Source organism: Geotrypetes seraphini, chromosome 4, assembly GCF_902459505.1.
Source record: "Geotrypetes seraphini chromosome 4, aGeoSer1.1, whole genome shotgun sequence".
NCBI classification, from domain to species: Eukaryota; Metazoa; Chordata; class Amphibia; order Gymnophiona; family Dermophiidae; genus Geotrypetes; species Geotrypetes seraphini.
The window spans coordinates 209,544,894-209,567,919 of NC_047087.1; the positions used below are offsets into that span (position 1 = coordinate 209,544,894).

Below are 23,026 nucleotides of genomic sequence, written 5' to 3' on the forward strand. Positions count from 1 at the left end.
CTGCAGTGGTTATCTGGTCATTTTGGATACCTTCTGGGCACTTAGACCTGGTTTTAGATCGCCTTAGGCACAATGTATAAGTTCCATCCAAGCCTCGTAAAACTTTTATCCCTGAGTATGACTAAGTCTAGGTCGGCCCACGTCCCGCCTATATCCCGCCCTCACTACGCCTCCAAAAATGCCTCTTTCAGCTCTGGGTGCACATTGGGATTCAGAGGCCTAAAATGTCCCTGGATACATCTAAAAAGCCGTTTTGATTATCTGCATTTGGACGGTCCTGTCTTTTCGGTCATCCAAGTGCCGACTTGGGCGGGTTTTTAGACATATTTCCATTTTGATTATGAACCCTATAGCATTTAATTATTCATTTATGATTGTTGATTTATTAATTGTGTGAGTTATACTTGTAATTCACTGTATTTGAACAGTTTCTTATATTGTTTAACTGCAAGGTACTGTGAGATAAAAATAAAATTTTATGTTTTATTATGTTATGTTAGTATATGCAGATTTAAATATTCCTAGTAGGCTACAGTTTCATTTAATTATAAATGGATGTTGGATTGTATCTTTAGTTTTATTTATGGTTTTGTGGACAATATTTCTTCTATTCTATGGGTGAATCTCCTACCAGGGTCAGCCAGTATTCTACCCTATTACCCTGCTGTGGCTCTTTCATGATTTTGAACCATGCAGGGCTGACAGATCCTGCAGAAATGTGGCGTCCCTTGCAGTTCAAACAGAGAAAACCGCTTCAGAGATACCATGTGATAGATGAGCAGCTGACACAGGAAGTGTACACACAGCTTAGAAGACAAAGCTACTTATATTCCATTCTCTGCTTCATACATGTAAGAATCATTAAGGGTTGTTTTATTTTCTTACCATTGTGTTCACATGTTACTCCTGTGTACCCTGGACAACACTTCCATTCCAAGGAGGTTACAACTTTCTGCTTCACTTTATAAACTGGCTTCAGAGCTAGTCTGTACCTGTAGAAAAATAGCAACTATTTATAGGTTATAGAGCTCGAATATATTGTACATTCATCCATAGCTCTTTCTAAATCCCCATGCACTCACACCATTCCTAGGGTAACCAGATGTCTCGATTTCCCCAGGCATGTTCTCCTTTTCGAGGACATGTTCGGGGGTCCAGACGGCCTTTCAAAACCCATCACTTTGTCCGGGTTTTGAAAAGCTTTCCAGGTAGCAGTGACATTGGGACAGCTTCTATGCATGTGTGGATGCAACGTGGTGACGTCATATGCATGCGCACATGCTTGCAATGTCATCGTGCCACACCAGCGCATGTACAGATGCCCTCCCAACATGCGACCAGATTGAGGGGGCAGGGCTGGGGGCGGAACAGGGCGTGATTTGGGCAGAATGGGGCAGGCCTTGGGGGGGGGGGGGGCATGGGTCCGGATTTTTGTTCCAGAAAATCTGGCAACCCTTTACCATTCCTGTAGAATTTTCTCCTGAATCTTGTTGTGGCACTCACTCAGTTCTCTTCCCCGACCCAAAGGCATAACCCCCCTTCTGAGGAGCGCCTTCTCTGCGCCTTCTCTCCCCACATACCACACGTTTAGCCTCTACCTCCACGCCTGGGGAACACCCCCCTACTGCTATCTACACTCCACAGACAATGTCCCCTCTAAGATGTTCCAGAGTCCTCCACCTACAATCCTGCTTGTGTGTGTGTGTGGGTGGGGGGGGGGGGGGTGATATTTCACAATCACATTTTTACTAGTGATGGATAAGTAAGCTCTGCTGGACTTTAGGTAAACTGCTTGTCTCTAGCGATCAAACTATTGAAGCCCCACTCCAAACAGGAAGCAATGCAGTTGCAGGACTCCCGCATAGTTTAGAGGCAACAGAGTGCCCAGGTACTGTCCTGCTGAGGTATATACCCCTCATGCTCCCCCTCTTCTCTAGGTACCACCCCCTACTAGGCACATGTCATTCCAGCACAACCCATCCTACACATTCCACATGCTTAGTCCCGCTTTCCCTACCCCACACCCTCCCTCTCATGGGACCCCCACCATAGCAAAAATTTCTCTAATATTTTGTCTTATTCCTAGAGCCTATAATGTAAAAGTGGAAGCGGAGGAAAGTGGCTGCACGTCAGGCCACGTCCTCCTCCACAGCTCTGAACTGACTGTAGTATTTGAACTTTACAGGACACCATAGAGACTCATATACAGTCAGATCAAACCAAAGTGATAGAGAAGGAGGGCATGGCCTGACATACAGTTGCTTTCTTCCTCAGTAGCTTTTATGGAATAGGCTTTGGGGACAAGACAATATGTTAGAAACAGTTTGAGCTTTGGTTGGGCTTTCATAAGGGGAGGGTAAAGGTAAAGTTTGGGACAGGACTGGTGTTAAATATAGAGGGGCCCAGGACAGATACTGAGAGGGGGCCCCAATACTTGCCTTCAGACTGTTTCTTTCAGTATGAGGCAGGCGTAAGGCCCTGTGTGGCATGGATGCTTGGGAAATTGTCCTGGTTGCAGAGAGGAGATAGATTTTGTATAGAAGTGGGAAGACAGATTCTAGATAGAACAAGGGAGAGAGAGGGCAGATATTGGGGGGTGGGGTACAGAGAGGAGGGAGATGATGAACCGGGGGAAGTGAAAGGGGAGATGCTGGATGGAAGATGAGGGGGGAAGGAGGGAGCAGATGTATGAAATGAGAGAGATTCAAAAAGGATGGAAATATTGATGGAAGAGGAGAGAAGGAAGATGCTAGATGGAAAGGGGAAGGGTAATAAGGTGTATAGAAGGAGGGAGATTGAAGCCTGAATGAAGGAAGAGACAAGAGGGAGATGATGGAAAGGGGAAATGAAAGCAGAGAGAGGGGGCAGACTATATGGAAAGGGGAAGAGGCAGAAGAGGTAGATACTGATGGAAGGGAAGAAAGAGTGTGCAGACACTGAATGGAAAGGGAAAGAGGAGGCAGGTGCTGTATAGAAGGGGGTAGATGCTGGATGGAAGAGGGGAGAGAAATGAGCAGATATTTGGAGGGGGAGAGAGAGAAAGGAGGGAGATAATGATGGAAGGGGAAAGTAAGGGCTGATATAGGGGCAAATACTATATAGAAGGGGTGGAGAAAGAAGGCAGAGTTAGTAAAAGACTGGAAATAAAGGGAACTAAAACAGGAGAGCCAGGGTGAGGGAAAGAGATGGAAAGCTGCCAGTAGGTCATAAAAAAAGAGGGAACTTAAAGACTAGATTGACGACTAGATAGTAAGAATGAGTTAAATCTGGACATAGAGGTAGAAAAATAAATTGAAGAAAGCCAAAAGGAAAAGGAGAGAAAAATCCTGGAAAGACACTTAAGAAGGAGGAAAGCAGAAACCAGAAAAGTGAATGGCCAAACTTAAAGGTAGAAAAATTAATTTTATTTTTAATTCAGATTAAAGTAGTGTGGTACCTGTGTTTATAAAGGTTATTAAATATAAACAGAAAATAGAATTATGATGATATCTTTTTATTGAACTAATTTTAATATATTTTTGACCAACTGTCAGAGACAAAAAAAACCCTCCTTTCTCAGGTCAGGACAGCCTACTGTCTTGACTTGTGGAAGGAGGTATTGGCTTCTGAGAGCTAAATGAAAAATGTTTTAAGTCCTTTCAATTAAAAAATCATCTTATTTTCCATTTTTATAATTATTCTGATTCTTATCTCTCTTATACTAAGCCGCAGTAGAGGTTTCTATGCAGCCCAGAGCACTAAATGCTCAGACACTAAGACCCTCTTTTACTAAGGTGTGCTAACTGATTAGCGCACGCTAATCGATTTAGCGCGCACTAAATGCTAATATGTGCAGGTTAGTCTATGGACGCGTTAGTATTTAGTGCACGCAAATTTGATTAGCACACGCTAATCGGTTAGCACACCTTAGTAAAAGAGGGGGCAATAGAATTACTATGAGCATTGGAGCATTTAGTGCTCTGGGACGCAGTAGAAATAGCGAATGACACGGAGACAAATTTTTCCCTGTCCCTGCGAGGTCTTTTCCTGTCCTTGCCCATTCCTGCAAACTCCGCCCTCATCTGCACAAGCCTCAAACACTTTAAAATCATAAGTGTTTGAGACTTGTGCGGTTAATGCAGAGCTCACAGGAATGGGACAGGGACAGCGACAAAACTTGCGGGGACGGGACGGAGAAACAGAGTTTCTGCGGGGATGGGGAAAAATTTGTCCCTATGCCATTCTTTAGGCAGAAACCTCTACCTCAGCTTAATAAAATAGGGTGGGTATGTTAATTTGTAATGCACATTGTATATTATACCATCAGGGTAATATAATGGAAAAGTTTTGCTCAAATCAACCCAGTTCTTTGCTCACAAAAAATACATGAACTCGGTCCTTAGAGGGAACATTGGTCCTAGGTATATCGTGTTATAAGCCTTGGGGCTTTCTTGATGATGTTATGTTCCTAAAAATATAGTTGCCTCAGATGAGGAGGAAGAGGATTTAGATCAGATTGCCTTACCGGATAATCTTAATTTAACTGAGTTTTTGGAGACTTCACAAAAGGAAGTGTCTACGAGAACTGCTTATGTTGCCTCTTTTCAAAAATAAACAGTTGATGTTCTCTAGCCAGCATATGTGGATATTTCCCACTGTGTCGAGAGCAACACAAATGACAAGACAGTCTTTTTTGCAGTTGAAATGTTGAGTGTTAGCTAAAGTTGCCTCTTTTTGTCTGCATTTCCCCCTGTAAGTGCTTAGTTGGGTATCAGGAAATGCAGTATGTCATAGAAAATATATCAACAATCATGTTGTATTAAAGCATTTTACAGTTCAAAACATGTTCTGTTATTCTCATGAACATACTGTTTAAAAAAAGTGTATCTTTTCTGTTTTCTTTTGTTACTTTCCTCATAAAACTTAATAAAAATATTTGAACTAAAAAAAAAAAAAAAACTGGACGTGAAAAGGAAACGGAAGAAGATGAAACAGAAAATGCCCTGGGCTATATTAAAATATCAATCTATAAACAGCAAAAACAACTATTTTAAAAGTATTAAAATATTGAACTAAAATATGAAAGGAGGGAAAGAGGCAAAAAAAGATAGACAAAGGAGGTCAAAAAGGACAAGGGTGAAGGATAAACTATCCCAAAGTCGAAGTTTAATCTGTAGGAAATGCTTTAGAGAAAAAAAAATATTTTTAGTATTTGCTTATATATTTTTTAAAAGTCTCGGTAGAAATGGAATCAGGAAGCTGATTCAGTGTGGGGACAACTTCGAAACAAGGATGGCAAGGGTAGGCCAGCCTGGTATAGAGATGAGAAGCGAGTTTAAGTAGATTTTTGCTAGACTGAATGCGATGTGTGAGTAGATGTACAGTACAAGGGATAACTGGACTGTACCAAAAAAAAATACCCTGGTGGGTGATGTTAAGAACCTTGAATGGAACTCGGTAAACTATAGGGAGCCAATATTCTTCCTTAAGAAGGGGAGTATAGACCAGTGGTTCCCAACCCTATCCTGGAGGACCCCCAGGCCAATCAGGTTTTCAGGCTAGCCCTAATGAATATGCATGAGAGAGATTTGCATATAATGGAAGTGAAAGGCATGCAAATCTGCTCCATTCATATTCATCAGGGCTAACCTGAAAACCTGGCTGGCCTGGGGGGTCCTCCAGGACAGGGTGGGAGCCACTGGTATAGACCATCCAGAGCACTGAGATCTGAGACCCGTTTGTTGCTTGATACATGTAAAAAGGATACAGTGCATTATGTGAAGACTATAAAATCTTGTTTCTCCATTGTCCTGTTTTATGGAACGCTCTGACCAGTATTTTGTGATGTTGTAGAAGTTTGTTAACAGTTCAGAAAATGATTGAAGACTTACCTCTTCCCAAGAGGTATATTTCCCTGGTTACGATGCTGTAACTTTCCTTTCTGATATGACAAGATGTATCCCTATTTTAACTTTGTTTTATTGATTTAGAGCTCCTTTTACGAAGCCGCGTAAGCGGCTTTATCGCATGCAACTTTTTAGTGCGCGCTAACCCCTGCCCTAGCCAAAAAAACTACCGCCTGCTCAAGAGGAGGTGGTAGCGGCTAGCGCGGCCGGCAAATTAGCACGCACTATTATGCACGTTAAACCGCTAACGCAGCTTCGTAAAAGGAGCCCTTAGTTTCATTATTTAGATATTTGTAGACATGTATGCCTGTGAGGCTGTGTATGCCAATTGTGAGCCACTTTGTTTAAAAGTGGATTAAAAATGTTTTAAATAAATCAGATTTTTTTTTTCTTTTCTCAGATTAGTTTGACAGCAGTATTGTGTATCAGCAACCCCTTAAACCTTTTAGTAAATCCTTGGTGCAGAACAGTATCTGGCCTGGACTAATTAACTGGGAAGAGATCAATGGTGGTGTTAGCGTCTAGCGCACGCGGCAATGTAGCGTGCGCTAAAACCGCTAGCGCAGCTTAGTAAAGGGAGCCCTAGACCTCCTGGGAATCTTTTTATCTAGGTCCCCCTTTATCAAGTCATTTAGTGTGGGTCAGCAAAGTAAATGCTCCGACATTCATTCGATTCCTATGAGTATCGGAGCTTTTACCTCACTGGCCCGTGCTAAAACGTTCTATTGTGGCTCAATAAAAGGGGGCCTTAATATGGTGGTAGGGAGAAGGTGACAGGGAGGGGTCAGAATGGGGGGGGGGGAGTGGCAGTTATGTGGGTCCAGGATGGATGCCACTAGGTGCCAGAGATATGCTAGGTGGTAGCGGGAAGAGGTGTCAGGTTGAGAGTAAGGGGCTGTTGCATGTGGTATGTGGGTTGTTGGTTTTTTTTTTAATACCAACTTTCCTGTCATTGCCTGACAGGAAAGGTAACGTTTGCTGCTAAGTCACAAATTACTACCACTGTTTTAATGTGGCAGTAATTGAATATTCATTAGTTTCAGTATGCCGCAAATCTCTGTACATAGCCCCCCCCTCCCCCGTTACACTCTCTCTAGGGTAGATGTAAGCATGACAGCATTTATCAAATAATGTAGGTCAGGGATCTCAAAGTCCCTCTGTGAGGGCCACAATCCAGTCAGGTTTTCAGGATTTCCCCAATGAATATGCATTGAAAGCACTGCATGCACATAGATCTCATGCATATTCATTGGGGAAATCCTGAAAACCCAACTGGATTGCGGCCCTCAAGGAGGGATTTGAGACCCCCTGATCTAGGTGTATTACTTGTGTGCTTCATCCTAACTCCACTTCAGTGCACACCCGCTGGCAAAGCACAAACCATCACAGCACAACACATACTCTTTAGCAAGGAGTTATTCTGTATTCGGTCATTTACTTGCATATGTCACCACATTTGCATCTAAATTATTAAAATACCACAAACCTAGGCCTGGATTCTCTAAATGGCGACCCTAAAAGCGGTCGCCGATCGTATGACAATCACGCAACGGGGCTGCTTAGAGAATTGCACCGCAAGCATATATAGGTGTCAGAAATGTAGTCCAGGGTTTTCAAGGCCTACATTTCTGGCGCCTACCTTTGACACGAGTCATGCCTCCAGAGTCGTTAGCCACGTCTACAGGGGTGTTAGGCACAAGTAGGTGCCTCCAGAGGCGCGATTCTGGTGCTGTTATTTTAGGCGCTGGTAGGTGCCTTGTAATTTCTCCTAAGTCCACTTTTAAATGGCATTTTGGGCTTAACTTAGGCGCTGGTAGGTGCCTACCGACGCCTAAGTTAAGGCGCTGTTTAGAGAATATGGGCCTTAGAGCTTACTTTACTGCTTACAGTACGAACCCCCTTATCCAATCACCCCAAAAGGTCTGATTTCTTTTTAAAGAAATTTCACATGTACTTACATGACTTTCTGACATTCTGGTCCTGGGATCCCTTGCGGACACGGCTGTTGGGACTTGACAATGTATTTCTCTGTTTTGCAGGGGGCTACAAATGTGACCAGTTTGGACTGCACAATGGAACACCAGTTTCTAGAAAACAGTAGAAGCAGCACAGCAATAAGGACTAAAAGAGAAAAGGAAACATGCTGAATCCTGAAAATCGAACTTGGTTTTAGATGAAAGGTTTGTTAAAATTTATACTTGGAATGCCTATATAAGGAAGCCCATAAAAACGTTAGAGCAGTGGTTCACAACCCTGTCCTGGAGGACCAGCAGCCAGTCAGATTTTCAGGATAGCCCTAATGAATATGCATGGAGAACATTTGCATGCCTGTCACCTCCATTATATGCAAATCTTTTTCTTGCATATTCATTAGGGCTGTCCCGAAAACCTGACTGGCTGGTGGTCCTCCAAGACAGGGTTGGGAACCACTGCGTTAGAGGGTTGTACTAGATAAACCAAAAATATTAGAATGAGATTAAATGCTGTATAAACACCACAGTGCTTGGGACAAACATCTATTTTGGTAACTGCCTGCCTGGAACAATGTTAGGAAGCGTGAGCTTTCTAATCAGTTATTGTGTGTTCACAATTCTCTACATACATGTACTGCTCCCAAGAGCTGTTCTTTTTTTATTGTCCAACTGACTCAATTGGTTGATTTTCCACAAAGTAACTGATATTATCAATTTCCCACCAAACTACTATAAAAAAATAATTATGTTTTATTTTTTTTTTCAAGTATTTCTTTACAATCCTTCAATATAGTCTCCCTGCTTTGCAATGACTGAATCCCAACATCCGGGAAGCTTCATTATTTCATCCAAGACACTGTTTTAGTTCAGTTGCCAAATGGCTCGGGTACCGGCGGAAGAAAGCTCTTCCAGAGATGCAAAATGATGTCCACTCATAGGTTGTTTCAACTTTGGAAAAAGGTCAACGTCTGGTGGTCTCATGTCTGGACTGTAGGCAGCATGAGGTAACACCTCCCAGCCGTATTCGTGTAGTTTTTCAATGACATTCCCTATGTGCGAGCGAGCATTGCCATGAAGAATGATTTTGTGCATTTTGTGCTCATTTTTTTGCAAAAAATCACGATAATACAATGCTGTGACACTTCTTCCACATGGAACTTTGTCTGTGATGATGATGCCTTCATGATCATAAGCAAAAATCATCATTTGTTTGACTTTTGATTGAGCGCGTTGAAATTTTTTTGGTCGTGGGGAAGATGGAGCTCTCCACTCGTCATTGAAAAACTACACAAGGTTTTACTTCACACTGTGATACTGTGACAAACAGCATTGCACAGTCTATAGCCAGCATTAATCTTTCTGACAATACTGATATCGTATGTGTGTCCACTCATCATATTAAAAATTTTTTTTTGCTGTAGACATGCTGTTTGTAGCCAAATTCTTGGAATTTATGTCCTTTTAATTGGTTATATGTATGTCTTTGTATTTAAGACTCACAATCTAACTGTGGTACCTGGGCCAATGGAGTATTACGTGACTTGCAAAGAATCACAAGAAGCAGGCTGGGATCGAACTCACAACTTAAGGGTGCTGAGGCAGCAGCCCTAACCACTAGGCCACTCTTCCACTCCGTGGCAGTCTTTTCTCAAAACTGCAGAGCCCTAACTTTTTTTTGTCCTTCTAATTATTGGCTTTTCACTTTTTTAGTTCTATTCAACTTCTTTTATTAGGGTTTTTTTTTTTTTTTTTTTTTTAACTATTGTAAACCGCATAGAACTTTACGGCCTTGCGGTATATAAACTGGTTATTATTTTAACGTGCTTTTGAGATTTCACCTTGATATTTGCTGCTATTGTGTAGGCAGCATAGACTCTCTATAGCCCGGATTTTGGTAGAACAGTGATACTTCACTACTGAGTGGGGCGAGCCACCAGTTTCTGCTTTTGTTCTTATGCTGTGTCATTTGATTCTGGTCTCTTTACCCAACCTCCTTTTCTTCCTGCGCCCCCCACCCCACCTCCCCCAGCCACTTTCAAAGGTATTTGTTGGTCTTTTTACATCTCTATTATCAGACTCATTTCCCTTGACATAACCGGTTACTGAAACATGTAGGGCAGTCAGTTTATAACTCATTAGTGCTTTCTTGCCTAGGTTTGTTTTCCACGCTGTTCCTTTGGGGATCTAATCCTCCACTAGAAATAGCAACATCAACATCAACAGAACAGCCACAGGAAAGAGGAAGCTAATCAATCTCCCAGAGGATCCTTGATACCTCCTTCAGTAGAAAGACACTATGAAGGTGATGGGGTCATGTTCCATATCACTGTCCTGGAACAAGAGGCAAACAGTACTAAAGCTGAGTGAGCAAATCATTGTCCATAACGACCAGCTGTGTTAGATCAAGAACATATGATTTAAGTAACTGCTGCACTTTGTTAGTCCCAAATAACCAAGGGGTCTTTTTACTGAGGTGCACTAGTCGTTTTAGCGTGGGCTAAACGCTAACACGTCCATAGAATATAATGGATGCGCTAGAGTATAGCACGCACTAAAATGGCTAGCGTGCCTTAGTAAAAGGACCCTCAAGTGCAGGTGATCCATATTCTAAACACACTGGGATGCACAATATACATTTTTTTTGAGGACCTTAATTTTTTAATTTTAATTTTTTGTTATATAGAGAAGGGCCCAGTGTTGGATTCTACAAGCCTCAAAATTAGGTGCTGGAAAAAAATCAGCGCTAAGCCCTAAAGGGGTCTGTATAGAGTGCACGGTAACATCAAAAAGATCCAGTGTCCAAAGTGTGTGTGGGGAGGGGGGGTCGGGGATTGTGGGTCCTCCCATATAATCCAGCATCTTCTAGAGCCAGACAATTTCCAGCTTCCATTTTCAACTTTCTTCTACCATTTTCCCATAAAGCCCTGCATGCTTCTCAATGCAGGGCCAGAGTTATGGGAAGGCAGCCAAGGCCCCCATGCCAAAACCCCGCAAAAACTGAAGAAAATGCAGCCTGCCAATGGTTTTGATGCCCCTCCTCAAATTTCTTCCCTGGACCCCAGTATCTCTAACATTGGACCTGGTTCAAGGAAAGTGTCGGCACCATAAGCATCTTCAAAACTCCTGGACCCTGATGAATTGTGAGATTTGCGCAGCTACTAAGTTTTGAAAATGTTCACGGTGTCAATATTTTTCAGTGATTGGCATGCTGGCAAAAATATATTTGGCACAGGTGCCAAGATTCGATGACTCTTTGCTAAAGTGAACATTTCTTTTACTGACGAAGTTGCAGCCATTCAGAAGTCAGCATATTCAACTAGATCCAGACTGAAACACTGACTTTATATGAAGGCCATGACATCTCTTACCCCTCCCCCCTTTTACTAAACCATAGCACGTTTTTTAGCGCTGGATGCGGCGGTAACATCTCTGATGCTCATAGGAATTCTATGAGTGTTGGAGCTGTTACCGCAGCGGCCGTGCTATGGTTTTCTTCATATATTCTTTCTTGTCATTGTGTATATTTGGACGTTTCTAGGTGTTACCTACAATAAAACAAGTATCTTCAAGTATGTAATTTGTAAGAGTGATTAATGTCATGGGCATGTTTTGTGCATATTCACTTAGTTTTTTTTGTAGCTTTGATTTTCAGGTCAGGGTGTGGATTATACACAGATTGACATAGTGAAAAAGGGACTGGCACTTGGCCTCATGCCTCCACGATTTGGTCATGTGAACTTGTATGAGGAGAAGCATTGACGCTTTTCTGTCAGAAATCCTCATGGAAATGTACAGACCAATATTCAGCTGGTGGTGGTCAGCATTTATTTTAATGCTGACCAGTGATGTACCTGGTGGGGCGGGAACCCAGGGCGGAGCACCCCCTCCTCTGGCCAGAGCACCCCCTTTCTTCAGGCAGTAGGAAACTGTGTGGATCAGTTAAGGGCTGCCTGCATGTGACCATTGACTCTGCTGGTCTCCTATCCTGCAACAGGAAGTTGATGTTGTAGGGGGCTGGAGTTGGCAAACCCTCAGACCAGTGAGTGCTCCAATTTCCCCAAGCTCCCTGCACCTGGGGCAGACTGACCCCTGCCTCACCCTTGGTACATCACTGATGCCGACCACTGTTGGCTGAAATAAACCTGGATATTGAGTGCAGGGCAATTTCTGGCCATCCACATTGAATATTTGGATAATTGGCAGCACCTGGAACTCAAGTATAGCCTATATTCAACACCTTATCAACATAGCTAACCAGGCATCTTTAGGACTGCTAGTTGGTCTGATTTCTCTGGTTAGCAAGCACCAGAACTAAATATCGATACTGACTACATAATTCTTGGCTCCACCCAAAAATCATCTCCAGCACCAACCTGGGGGTGCCATGGTGCTCAGATAAGATATTCAGTAGCATTGCTTGAATAAGTAATTGTACTCACAATTTGTCAATAACTTCTATAGGGATGTTTAACATAACAATATCACACTACTAATCTACATACTCATCTACATACTCATCTACATACACATCTACATACTCAAGTCAATACCTTTGGACCATCAGAGGTGAGCTTCTCAACATTTCTTCAATGACAGCATATTTCACCATCCTGTCAATATTTAGTCCAATGTTTATTTGAAGTTTTCCAATGCTTCTATGCTTAACTATTATAACTTTTCAATATTCAGAAGTAAGTCCAGGCACCTGCATTAAATATCCAGTTGTATGCAGCTGGATAAAACTTAAGAACATAAGAACATAAGCAGTGCCTCTGCCGGGTCAGACCACAGGTCCATCCTGCCCAGCAGTCCGCTCCCGCGGCGGCCCAAACAGGCCCAAACAGAAGGGGCCTCCTTGCCACCTTGGTTTCCCATTGAGTCCTATCTTCCCATCGAAGTCCTAACCCTCCGGTCTTGCACATGCACGACCTGGTTGGGTTTCTATACTTATTACCTGGTTAGCTTTCTATACCTGTGTTACATCCCAGCACCTCTCTCAGTATCCCACGATCCCTTTATCCCTCAGGAATCTGTCCAATCCCTGTTTGAATCCCTGTACCGTACTCTGCCTGATCACTTCCTCCGGTAGCGCATTCCAGGTGTCCACGACCCTTTGGGTGAAAAAAAACTTCCTTGCATTTGTTTTGAACCTATCTCCCTTCAGTTTCTCCGAATGCCCCCTCGTACCTGTTGTCCCTTTCAGCCTGAAGAATCTGTCCCTATCCACCCTCTCTATGCCCCTCATGATCCTGAAGGTCTCTATCATATCTCCCCTGAGCCTCCTTTTTTCCAGAGAGAAGAGCCCCAGCCTATCCAACCTCTCGGCGTATGGGCAGTGTTCCAGCCCTCTTACCAGTTTTGTTGCTCTTCTTTGGACTCTCTCAAGTACTGCCATGTCCTTCTTGAGGTACGGCAACCAATATTGAACGCAGTACTCCAGATGCGGACGCACCATCGCTCGATACAATGGCATGATGACTTCCCGCGTCCTGGTTGTTATGCCCCTCTTTATGATGCTCAGCATCCTGTTGGCTTTTTTCGAGGCTGCTGCGCACTGCGCAGATGGCTTCATTGATGCATCCACCAGCACACCCAAGTCTCTCTCTAGAGACTTCTACAGTCGAGTGCAATATTCAGGACTTAACTGCGTAATATGAACTGCATAAAGATTGGACTGTGTCACCTTATGCGGCTAAGTACAGAATATCAGCACTTTACTGCATAAGTGCTAACTTTGTCCTCCCCCCCCTTTTCTCTTTGATGGTTAATACCGATATTCAGTAGCATTAACCTGTTAAATGTCACTAAATATCAGTGGATAGCTCCACACTAATGATTTACAGAGCCAAGAATTCTTCCTGGCTGATTAAATCACTGAATATCGACCCCTAAAATATTACGGGATCCTTTAACTAAGCTGTGGAAAGCACTAATGTGTGTGTTTTTGCAGCAAAAAAGGTGAGGCATCCCACAGTAATTTTGCCATGTAGGTGCACTACCCACACGCCGAAAGCTACAATTTATTTTTCAGCACAGGAGGGGCGTTTCTGGGAGGGGCGGAGAGTGGACACATCTATGCAAATTGGTTAGTGCAGTGGTTCCCAACCCTGTCTTGGAGGACCACCAGGCCAATCAGGTTTTCAGGATAGCCCTAATGAATATGCATGGGGCAGATTTGCATGCCTCTCACTTCCATTATATGCAAATCTCTCTCATGCATATTCATTAGGGCTAGCCTGAAAACCCAATTGGCCTGGTGGTCCTCCAGGACAAGATTGGGAACCAATGGGTTAGTGCATTGGCATTGCTGTACGATAACAGTTTACATGTTTAGCAAAATAGGTGATGGTAAGGGCTTACATACTTATGGCCACGTTAATGAGAAAATTAGCGCTTGGCCATTAATGAAAAATGCTGAAAATCATCCATTTTATCCTTGTGAAGAAAATGTCCTTAGCGTACAGAAAAGACCCATATAAGGGTGTGCTAAGGATCACCAGAAGAACTAACAAATTGATTCTGAAAGACATCAAACCAGCTATGTCACTCGAAGCCCAAATGATGAAATTACATCTGTCATATTTTGGTTACACCGTCAGAAGAGAGAGATCATTGGAGAAGGCCATCATGTTTGGGAAGATCGAAGGAACCAGGTGAAGAGGGTAACTTGCAAACAGATGGTTGGACACGTTGGAAACAACCACGGGGATGATACTGGAGCACGACACTGATTTCTTTTTAGATTTCTAATTCATCAAGTCGCTAGGACTCGAACACGAGTCAATGGCACCTAACAAGGCCACTGTTCAGTGCAGCTCAGTAAAAAGGCCTCAAGATAGCTCATTAATTTTAGCTGCTTATCTGTAGTTAACATTTCAGCTGACACACAAATCCCATGAAACCGAATCTAACAGGTTAGCCTTTTGGCTGAAAACCATAACCCAATCAAAATTTTGCTGCTTAGATTTAGGTCACTGAAACTTGTTAGCTGGTTAGCATAATTTTTTTAGCTAGATGATAAATGAACACTTGAGTCATTTAGAAAGCTACAGTAGTAAATGCACCGAAGCCCATTCAATTCCTATGGGCTTTGGTGCATTTATCGTGGCAATATTACTACTACGGCTTTCTAAAAGGGGGCCTTAGGGACTAGCTTGGAGTCATTTCATTTTTACCAGCTCTAATTTTATCACCTTATGAATTTAAGGAACTAAGGACTCCTTTTACGAAGGTGCGCTAGGGTTTTTAGCGCATGCACAAAATTACCGCGTGCTTTGGCCGAAAATCTAACGCGCTCGGGAATTTAACGCGCACTATTGCGCACGTTAAGGCCCTAGCGCACCTTTGTAAAAGGAGTCCTCAATTTAGCTGGTCCAGGCAGATCAATTTTTGAAAGCAGAGGATTAACCAGTTACCTCTGGAAATTGGCCAATTAAACCTATACATTTTGGCACAGTGATTTTTATTGTACAAATCACTAACTTGCAGTAGGTATTTCAGCAACGCAGATTAATAACTTGCGTTTTAGATATAATTTTTCATTGCTGCAGCCATGAACTTTGCAAGTTCCTGGCCACAGCAATGCAAAGTTAGTGGGCCCTAAGTCAGGCCTACTATCGTTTAAGGAAGCCAGTGTGAGGTGCATTCTCCAAGCCCAATGATGACATTAAACTAAACTAAAACTTGGATTTATAGACCGGGTCTTCCCCCCAAAAGAGTTTGGCTCGGTTTACAATATTTAAATACATGAAACTAGAAAGAAGAAATAAAATAATAAAAACAAAATCGAGAAGTGGAGACTAGCAGGAGTGGTTACCAAAATGATTAGCAAACATAAATGTTTTTAGGTTTTTCGAAAAGATTGAAATCAACCTGGACCCCTTAACGTAGCAGACAGGCCATTCCAAAATTCAGTCAGTTTGAACATAAAAGATTTGTTGAATATACTATTACTACTATTAATTATTTCTATAGTGCTACCAGATGCACGCAGCGCTGCACAGAGTCACAAAGGGTAAGAAAACAGTCCCTGCTCGAAAGAGCTTACAATCTAAACAGAAAAAACAGACAAACAGGATGTCATGGATACAATTAAGGGGAACGGTTAATCAATGGGCTGGGTTGGAGGGCAGAGGAGTAGGATTAAGAATTGAAAGCTATATCAAAAAGATGGGTTTTCAGTCTGCTTTTAAACAAGGAAAGGGAAGGGGCTTGACGGACAATATATGAACAGATTTTATTCCTTTAAATGAGGGAAAAGAAAGTTTGAATCGTTGGGCATTTCTCACAAAATGGGCATTCCAAGATAGAGGAACAAGAGGAGTGAAAAAGCCAAATATCTCAAACGCAATGCAGGCACATTTGAAATGGATCCTGAGATGAACAGGAAGCCAGTTTAACTTTTTTAGCAAAGGAAAGACATGATCAAACTTACTTTTCCCCAAAATTAATTTGGCGGCGGTATTCTGTATCCACCTACTATTTGGCAGTCTTATCTTTAGTAGTAGAGGTTGACCACCATTTTGAAGCCAGCAGTGGATGGAGCAGAAGTGACTAGAGATCACTTCTATACACCCATTAGACACCAGGAAAACCCTAGTAGGTTCTGGGAAGAGATGAGAGATGGGTGTTAACTTCTGTGGAATGTTGAAGTGGGAGGGGTGGGGGATTAACCTCTATTTGTTTCAGGGCTGGAATTGTTATTGATTTTTTTTTTAATAATAATCCCTTTTTAGAGGTTCCTCTGAAGCCTCAAGCTGTGCAGTAGCAGCTTAATGATCTTGAGGAAAAAAGATAATGCTAGTCAAAGCTGATATCCTTCTTCTACGAATAACACATCTTGCAAACTCTGTTCCCTCTAAGCTGAGTGGGAGTCCTCCACTTATGGTCCTGCCAGAGGGGAGTGCTGTTTCACTATCACATTTTAAATAGTGAGGGACAGGTAAAATCCGAAGGATTCCAGGAAACTTGCATGTTCCTAGCAATTGAAAACACAATAGTCATGAAGCACTGCCCCCCCTCCCCTCTGGCAGCAGTGCAGTTGGCGGACTCCTGGGAGAACAGTGCTTGCAAGGTGAAACACAAGTATTGCAATTTGCATAATAATGAGTTGCTAGGAATGCATTTGTATACTTTGCATCTCATTATTGTTTAGTTTGTGTTGTGCTTCTGAAATGTATATTATTTGGCAAAAATCATTCATTATTCCCTTAATTCATGTTAATAATCACCCTTGTAATATGTGTCACGTTACGATACAAACTTGTATTCTAACTATGGCAAATTATAATCTAACTGTAACCCGTTCTGAGGTCGGGGAGGACAGGATAAAAAACAAATTAAATAAATAAACTTTGGAAAATCTGTTCCATGCGATGATCCCTAAGCCCAGCTAACCAGTTCCTTCTCATCACCTACCATATGACTGCAGATCCTGCCTGGTCTCTGGCTGTCGCTTTACTTTCCCATGACTGAGTTTGTCTATTGTTTTACACATCCTGGAATATCAGTGTTGTTTTTGCTTCCATTACATCGGTTGAAAATCATTCCACACTGCACATCCATCACTCTTTCTGAAGAAGAAGGACTGAATTCCTTACACTTTTTCTAAATCTACCTCCCGAGTTCATGCTAAACAGTGTGGTTGCTATAAGTCAGGTTTGATCATGTGACCTCCGCTGCTGGCTCAGTTGCACCAGTTGCCTGTCAAAGGCCAGGATTATTTTTAAAGCTTGCTGTTTCGTTCAGAGAGCTTTAGCAGGACCAGTTTTATTCAGTTGATGTAATAAAGACAGTCTTATTCTGAAAGTTCCATCTGTAAAAAAAAATATTGTACAGGTAAACAAACACATGAGAGAAGCATGGATGGGACTCATACGAATTCATGTACGGGGAGGGGTCACTTTTATAACTGGGCACCTTCATTTAGGCAGTAGGATTCTATTCTATAATGGTGTTAGCACCCATGCCTAAATGCTGGAAATACGTATGCACATAATATTCTATAAGCGATATGCACTAGTGTAAGTCCCGTCCATGCTCTACTCATGTCTATGCTTACCTGTAAAATATTGCTATGTAAGATATGTATTTACAGAATAATGCTTGGTCAGAATTAATCTCCAAACTTTTCTAATTCACTTGTATTACAAAATTATTATCCAGTCAAACAACGCTCAAAGTCAGCTTTAAGAAGCTATACGAGAGTTCAGATTCCACAATTTCGAAATTGGTAATGGTGGTATTCTTCATTATTCCCTTAATAGCTTTGTTGCTATTTATTTCATATTTTTTTCAGTTTATATATATATATATATATATATATATATATATAAATATATATATATTTTTTTCTTTTTAACTTATTATTACAGAATAACTTATTATTTCAATATAACTTAGCTTTTGTCATTGCTGGTTCCCCTTCCCGACACATTTCGCCTATCTTTCTCAAGGTCAGGGGAACTACAAAACAAAGCAGAAGAAAATACCATTCCATACATTCATTCATTTAAAATTTATTGTGACTTACCTTTACTAAAAGTTAAACTTTCCCATCTATATCTGCCGCTGGCGATCCAAATATGGCCAAACATTTCCACAGAGCGTTTAAATAGACCCCTCCCCTGACATTAACCCAGCAAAGCTATTAATAATAAAGAATACCACCGTTACCAATTTCGAATGAAATTGTTGAATCTGAACTCCCATATAGCTTCTTAAAGCTGACTTTGAGTGTTGTTTGACTGGGCAGAATTAAGGCATTTATATGTACATGTGCACACATGTGCATATATGCCAGGCCAGGTTTTCAGGATTTCCTCTCATATGAGGAAAGACTAGAGAGGTTAGGACTCTTCAGCTTGGAAAAGAGATGGCTGAGGGTTGATATGATTTAGAGAATGACACGGTGAAAAAATTGGTCCCCGTCACCGCCCCGTCCCCGTCTCACCATCCCCGTCACCGCCCCGTCCCCGTCTCACCAACCCCGTCACCGCCCCGTCCCCGTCTCACCATCCTCTTCACCGCCCCGTCACCGCCACTGCCATCCCATTCACCGCCCCATCACCGCCACTGCAATCCCATTCACTTTTCTTTATTTACGTATAAAGGAAACATTCTTTAAAACTTTAAAACTTAGTTAAATATTAGTTAATAACTATACAAAAACAAAACACGCAGAGAAAAAATTAATTAATAAAAATTCTCAAAACTGACACATTTTGATCACTAAATTTAAAATAGTTATTTTTCATACAGTTTTTCAATCACTAATCTTCCACCACCCCTGGGGCTAGCAATGCAAAAACAAACACGACATGTACTTTAAATGCTGCTACGGCTGCAAGTCTCCCCTCCCCCCAGCGATCACGGCAGGAGGGCACCCAACCCCTCATGTAGACCCCCCCAACGGCCCTCCCAACAATCGCAGCAGAAGGGTACCCAACCCCTCCTGCCGGTCCTCCCAATGGCCTCCCCTAAGATCGCCGGCAGGAGGGTACCCAACCCCTCCTGCTGGACCCCCCCCAACGAACCCTCCCACCCCGGAACCCCCTTAGTCTTACTTTTCAAGTTGGACCGGACAGCTCCTCGCTCGTCTGGCCAGCAGGCCTGCCTCCGTCCAAATGAGGCGGGCCCGCCCCTACCCTCCCCTCCCCTGCCTCCCAATGGCCTCCCCTAAGATCGCCGGCAGGAGGGTACCCAACCCCTCCTGCTGGACCCCCCCCCAACGAACCCTCCCACCCCGGAACCCCCTTAGTCTTACTTTTCAAGTTGGACCGGACAGCTCCTCGCTCGTCTGGCCAGCAGGCCTGCCTCCGTCCAAATGAGGCGGGCCCGCCCCTACCCTGCCCAACCCACAGGATCCTAGGGCCTGATTGGTCTAGGCACCTAAAGCCACTCCCGCTATAGGAGGGGCCTTAGGTGCTTGGGCCAATCAGGCCCTAGGATCCTGTGGGTTAGGCAGGGGAGGGGAGGGGCGGGCCCGCCTCATTTGGACGGAGGCAGGCCTGCTGGCCAGACGAGCGAGGAGCTGTCCGGTCCAACTTGAAAAGTAAGACTAAGGGGGTTCCGGGGTGGGAGGGTTCGTTGAGGGGGGGTCCAGCAGGAGGGGTTGGGTACCCTCCTGCCGGCGATCTTAGGGGAGGCCATTGGGAGGCAGGGGAGGGGAGGGGCGGGCCCGCCTCATTTGGACGGAGGCAGGCCTGCTGGCCAGACGAGCGAGGAGCTGTCCGGTCCAACTTGAAAAGTAAGACTAAGGGGGTTCCGGGGTGGGAGGGTTCGTTGGGGGGGGGTCCAGCAGGAGGGGTTGGGTACCCTCCTGCCGGCGATCTTAGGGGAGGCCATTGGGAGGCAGGGGAGGGGAGGGGCGGGCCCGCCTCATTTGGACGGAGGCAGGCCTGCTGGCCAGACGAGCGAGGAGCGATGAAACACAGGTAAATAGCGGTTCCTAGAAGGGGGTACATTGGCCCGCGGGGACAAACCTGTTCACCGTTTCCGCGGTCGGTGAATGGCCTTGTCCCCGTCACCGCAGCGACTGCTAGTTTTCTTCCCCGTTTTCGGCGGTGACCCGCGGCTTAAATGCGGTGGCCGCGGGTAAACCGTCACCGTGTCATTCTCTAATATGATTGAAATCTACAAAATCCTGAGTGGAGCAGAACGGGTAGAAGTGGATGATTTTGCACTCCGTCAAAAATTACAAAGACTAGGGGACACTCGATGAGGTTACAGGGAAATACTTTTAAAACCAATAGGAGAAAATATTTTTTTCACTCAGAGAATAGTTAAGCTCTGGAATGCATTGCCAGATGACATGGTAAGAGTGGTTTTTGTAGCTGGTTTTAAAAAAGGTTTGGACGAATTCCTGGAGGAAAATTCCATAGTCTGCTGTTGAGACAGACATGGGAGTATTTGGGTTATTGCCAGGTACTTGTGACGGATTGGCCACCACGAAGACAGGATACTGGACTGGATGGACCATTGGTAAGTCTATTCTTATGGTCTTAATATACATGAGATCTATTTGTATACAATGGAAGCAGTGCATGCATGTCATTATTCTAATCATTTTTACATGTACTCGGCGTGAAAATGTTAGTGCCCTCTTTATAAAATTATACTCTTAAATGGTCATTCTATAATCTAGCCCAAGAGAGAACAACATTTAGAGGGCCACATGAATCTCAGTACGCCTACTGGGCCACAACTTTATATAATGTTGAACCCCAAAATGCACAGAGCTCCAGAAACATTCTATGATGAACAAATAAGTAAAAAAAAAAAAATTAACTAAAAACGATGAAAGCAAAGGAGTGGCTATTCTGAAAATATTTGGAAAATATAGAATTTAAGATTGGCAAAACTCTGGTTAATGCCATTTTCAGCAGATCCTTCCCATGTTTTTGTCAGCTGCACAAAATTCAATGGCAGGTTGCAGGTTGCCCACCTTTGACCTAGGATTCTCAGAGAGAGCGAGAGCCAGAAGGCCTTGAGCATGTGCAGATGCTCAAGGCCCAGGCAACAGGAAGGATCTTTGTTCACCGGCACCGGCACGTCCTGGGGCTGCGTGCTGGTGCCAGATGGAGTAAGGTTTCTGTTTGGGCTGGCGGGGGATGCCGGTTTGTGCGGGGGGGGGGGGGAGGGGGCATTTGCGAGCGGGGGGGGGGGGGGCGATGCCGGTTCTTAGGGGGGGAGCAACACCGGTGGCCTGGGGGGGGGGGGGGGGAACGAATCAAGCGAGTTTCCCTTACTTCCTATGGGGAAACTCGCTTTGATATATGAGCAATTTGGTTTATGAGCATGCTTCTGGAGCGAATTATGCTCGTAAACCAAGGTTCCACTGTATAAGCTTGATGAGTCTGGGGCCTGTTAAGCCTTCTAACCGGCACTGGAACGGTGGTTATACATCGCTCCTCATGCTAGTCTAGTCCCACTGAGGACACGTCTTTACTTATTATTATTGCTTCGCGTAGTTTATATTTAGCACTTCAATTTTGCAGAGTTATATGGTGGCTCATAGGAATTGTCCTGCTAGTTCTTATTGGCATTGCTGCTATTTTTGTATCATCTATTGATGAAGCAGCTGAGCTGGGGAGCTTGAGGACTGGAAAACTCGGTACTGACCAGGTTTCTTAGGTTGTTCGAAAGGGTCTTTACATATTACATTAGATAAGATCATATTGCATCAGGAACTTCTGGTTGAAGCTGCGATAAACACATTAATCCAGGGGTGTCCAACCTTTTGGCTTCCCTGGGCCGCATTGGCCGAAAAAAATGTTTCTTGGGCCGCACAAACGTGCAAACGCTGCAGCAAGACAGAGGAGGGAGCCGGCAAGACGGTAAACAAATAGGGGCAACAGAGGAAAACACTGCATTGCTCTTGACCGGGGCCGCACAAAATACTTCACTGGGCCGCATGCGGCCCTCGGGCCGCAGGTTGGACACCTCTGCATTAATCCAAGCACTGTTCATTTGTAACACATATTGACTATAGTGCATGCAAGTATTACAAACTGCAAGTTAAAACTCCTTCAAGCCCAACAAAATACAGTGATGATTTTTTTTGGTTTATTATGAAAACACCCCTTCTTACTTTGCCTCTATGATTATATACTAAGGGTTCCTTTTACAAAGGTGCGTTAGGGCCTTAACGCGCGGAATAGCGCGCACTAAAATGCCACGCGAGCTAGCCGCTACCACCTTCTTTTAAGCAAGCGGTAATTTTTTGGCTAGAACGCACTAATCTTGTGCGTGCATTAAAAACGCTAGCGCAGCTTAGTAAAAGGAGCCGTAAATATCTGGCAGGGCCCTAAGATTAGTATCTGATCATGGGTTGTAATTCCTACTCACTCAAGAGCTGAATAGGAAGCAACCTATGGAAATTTTTTTGTCTGGCTTGTAGTTATGGAATGGATAGCTGTCAATTAATTGGTCTGAAAGCTCCCTGAAGAAATGTAGTCTTACTGAAAACTTATTTTATTCAGAAATCATTTGGAGTGATGACATGGACATGTTATAAAAAAAACCTCCCAAACCAAAACAAGTAGTATTTGAGAAGAAAAGCATGTGCTTTTAAAAAGTTAATTTTGCTTCATCATCTAATGTTTAGAATGTTTTTTTTTTTTTTTATAAAAGAAAAGTTTTCAAAACCTTTCAGAATACCAAGTAATT

General features: G+C 43.4%; 1 protein-coding gene across 3 annotated transcripts in view; it reads right to left on the reverse strand.

Moving 5' to 3' along the window:
* MMRN2 (multimerin 2) overlaps positions 1-23,026 on the reverse strand; it is a 72,394-nt gene that overhangs the window by 25,268 nt on the left and 24,100 nt on the right. Inside the window, exons 1-3 of one of the 3 annotated variants that reach the window (XM_033940211.1) lie at positions 17,276-17,373; positions 7,844-7,972; positions 886-992 (exon numbers count right to left, since the gene is read on the reverse strand). In XM_033940211.1, the coding sequence (XP_033796102.1) occupies positions 886-992; positions 7,844-7,845 (109 nt within the window). In that variant the 5' untranslated portion in view covers positions 7,846-7,972; positions 17,276-17,373. Of the gene's footprint in view, positions 1-885; positions 993-7,843; positions 7,973-16,292; positions 16,382-17,275; positions 17,374-23,026 lie in introns of those variants that run through there. The other 2 variants (XM_033940210.1, XM_033940209.1) reach the window with 2 other exon arrangements.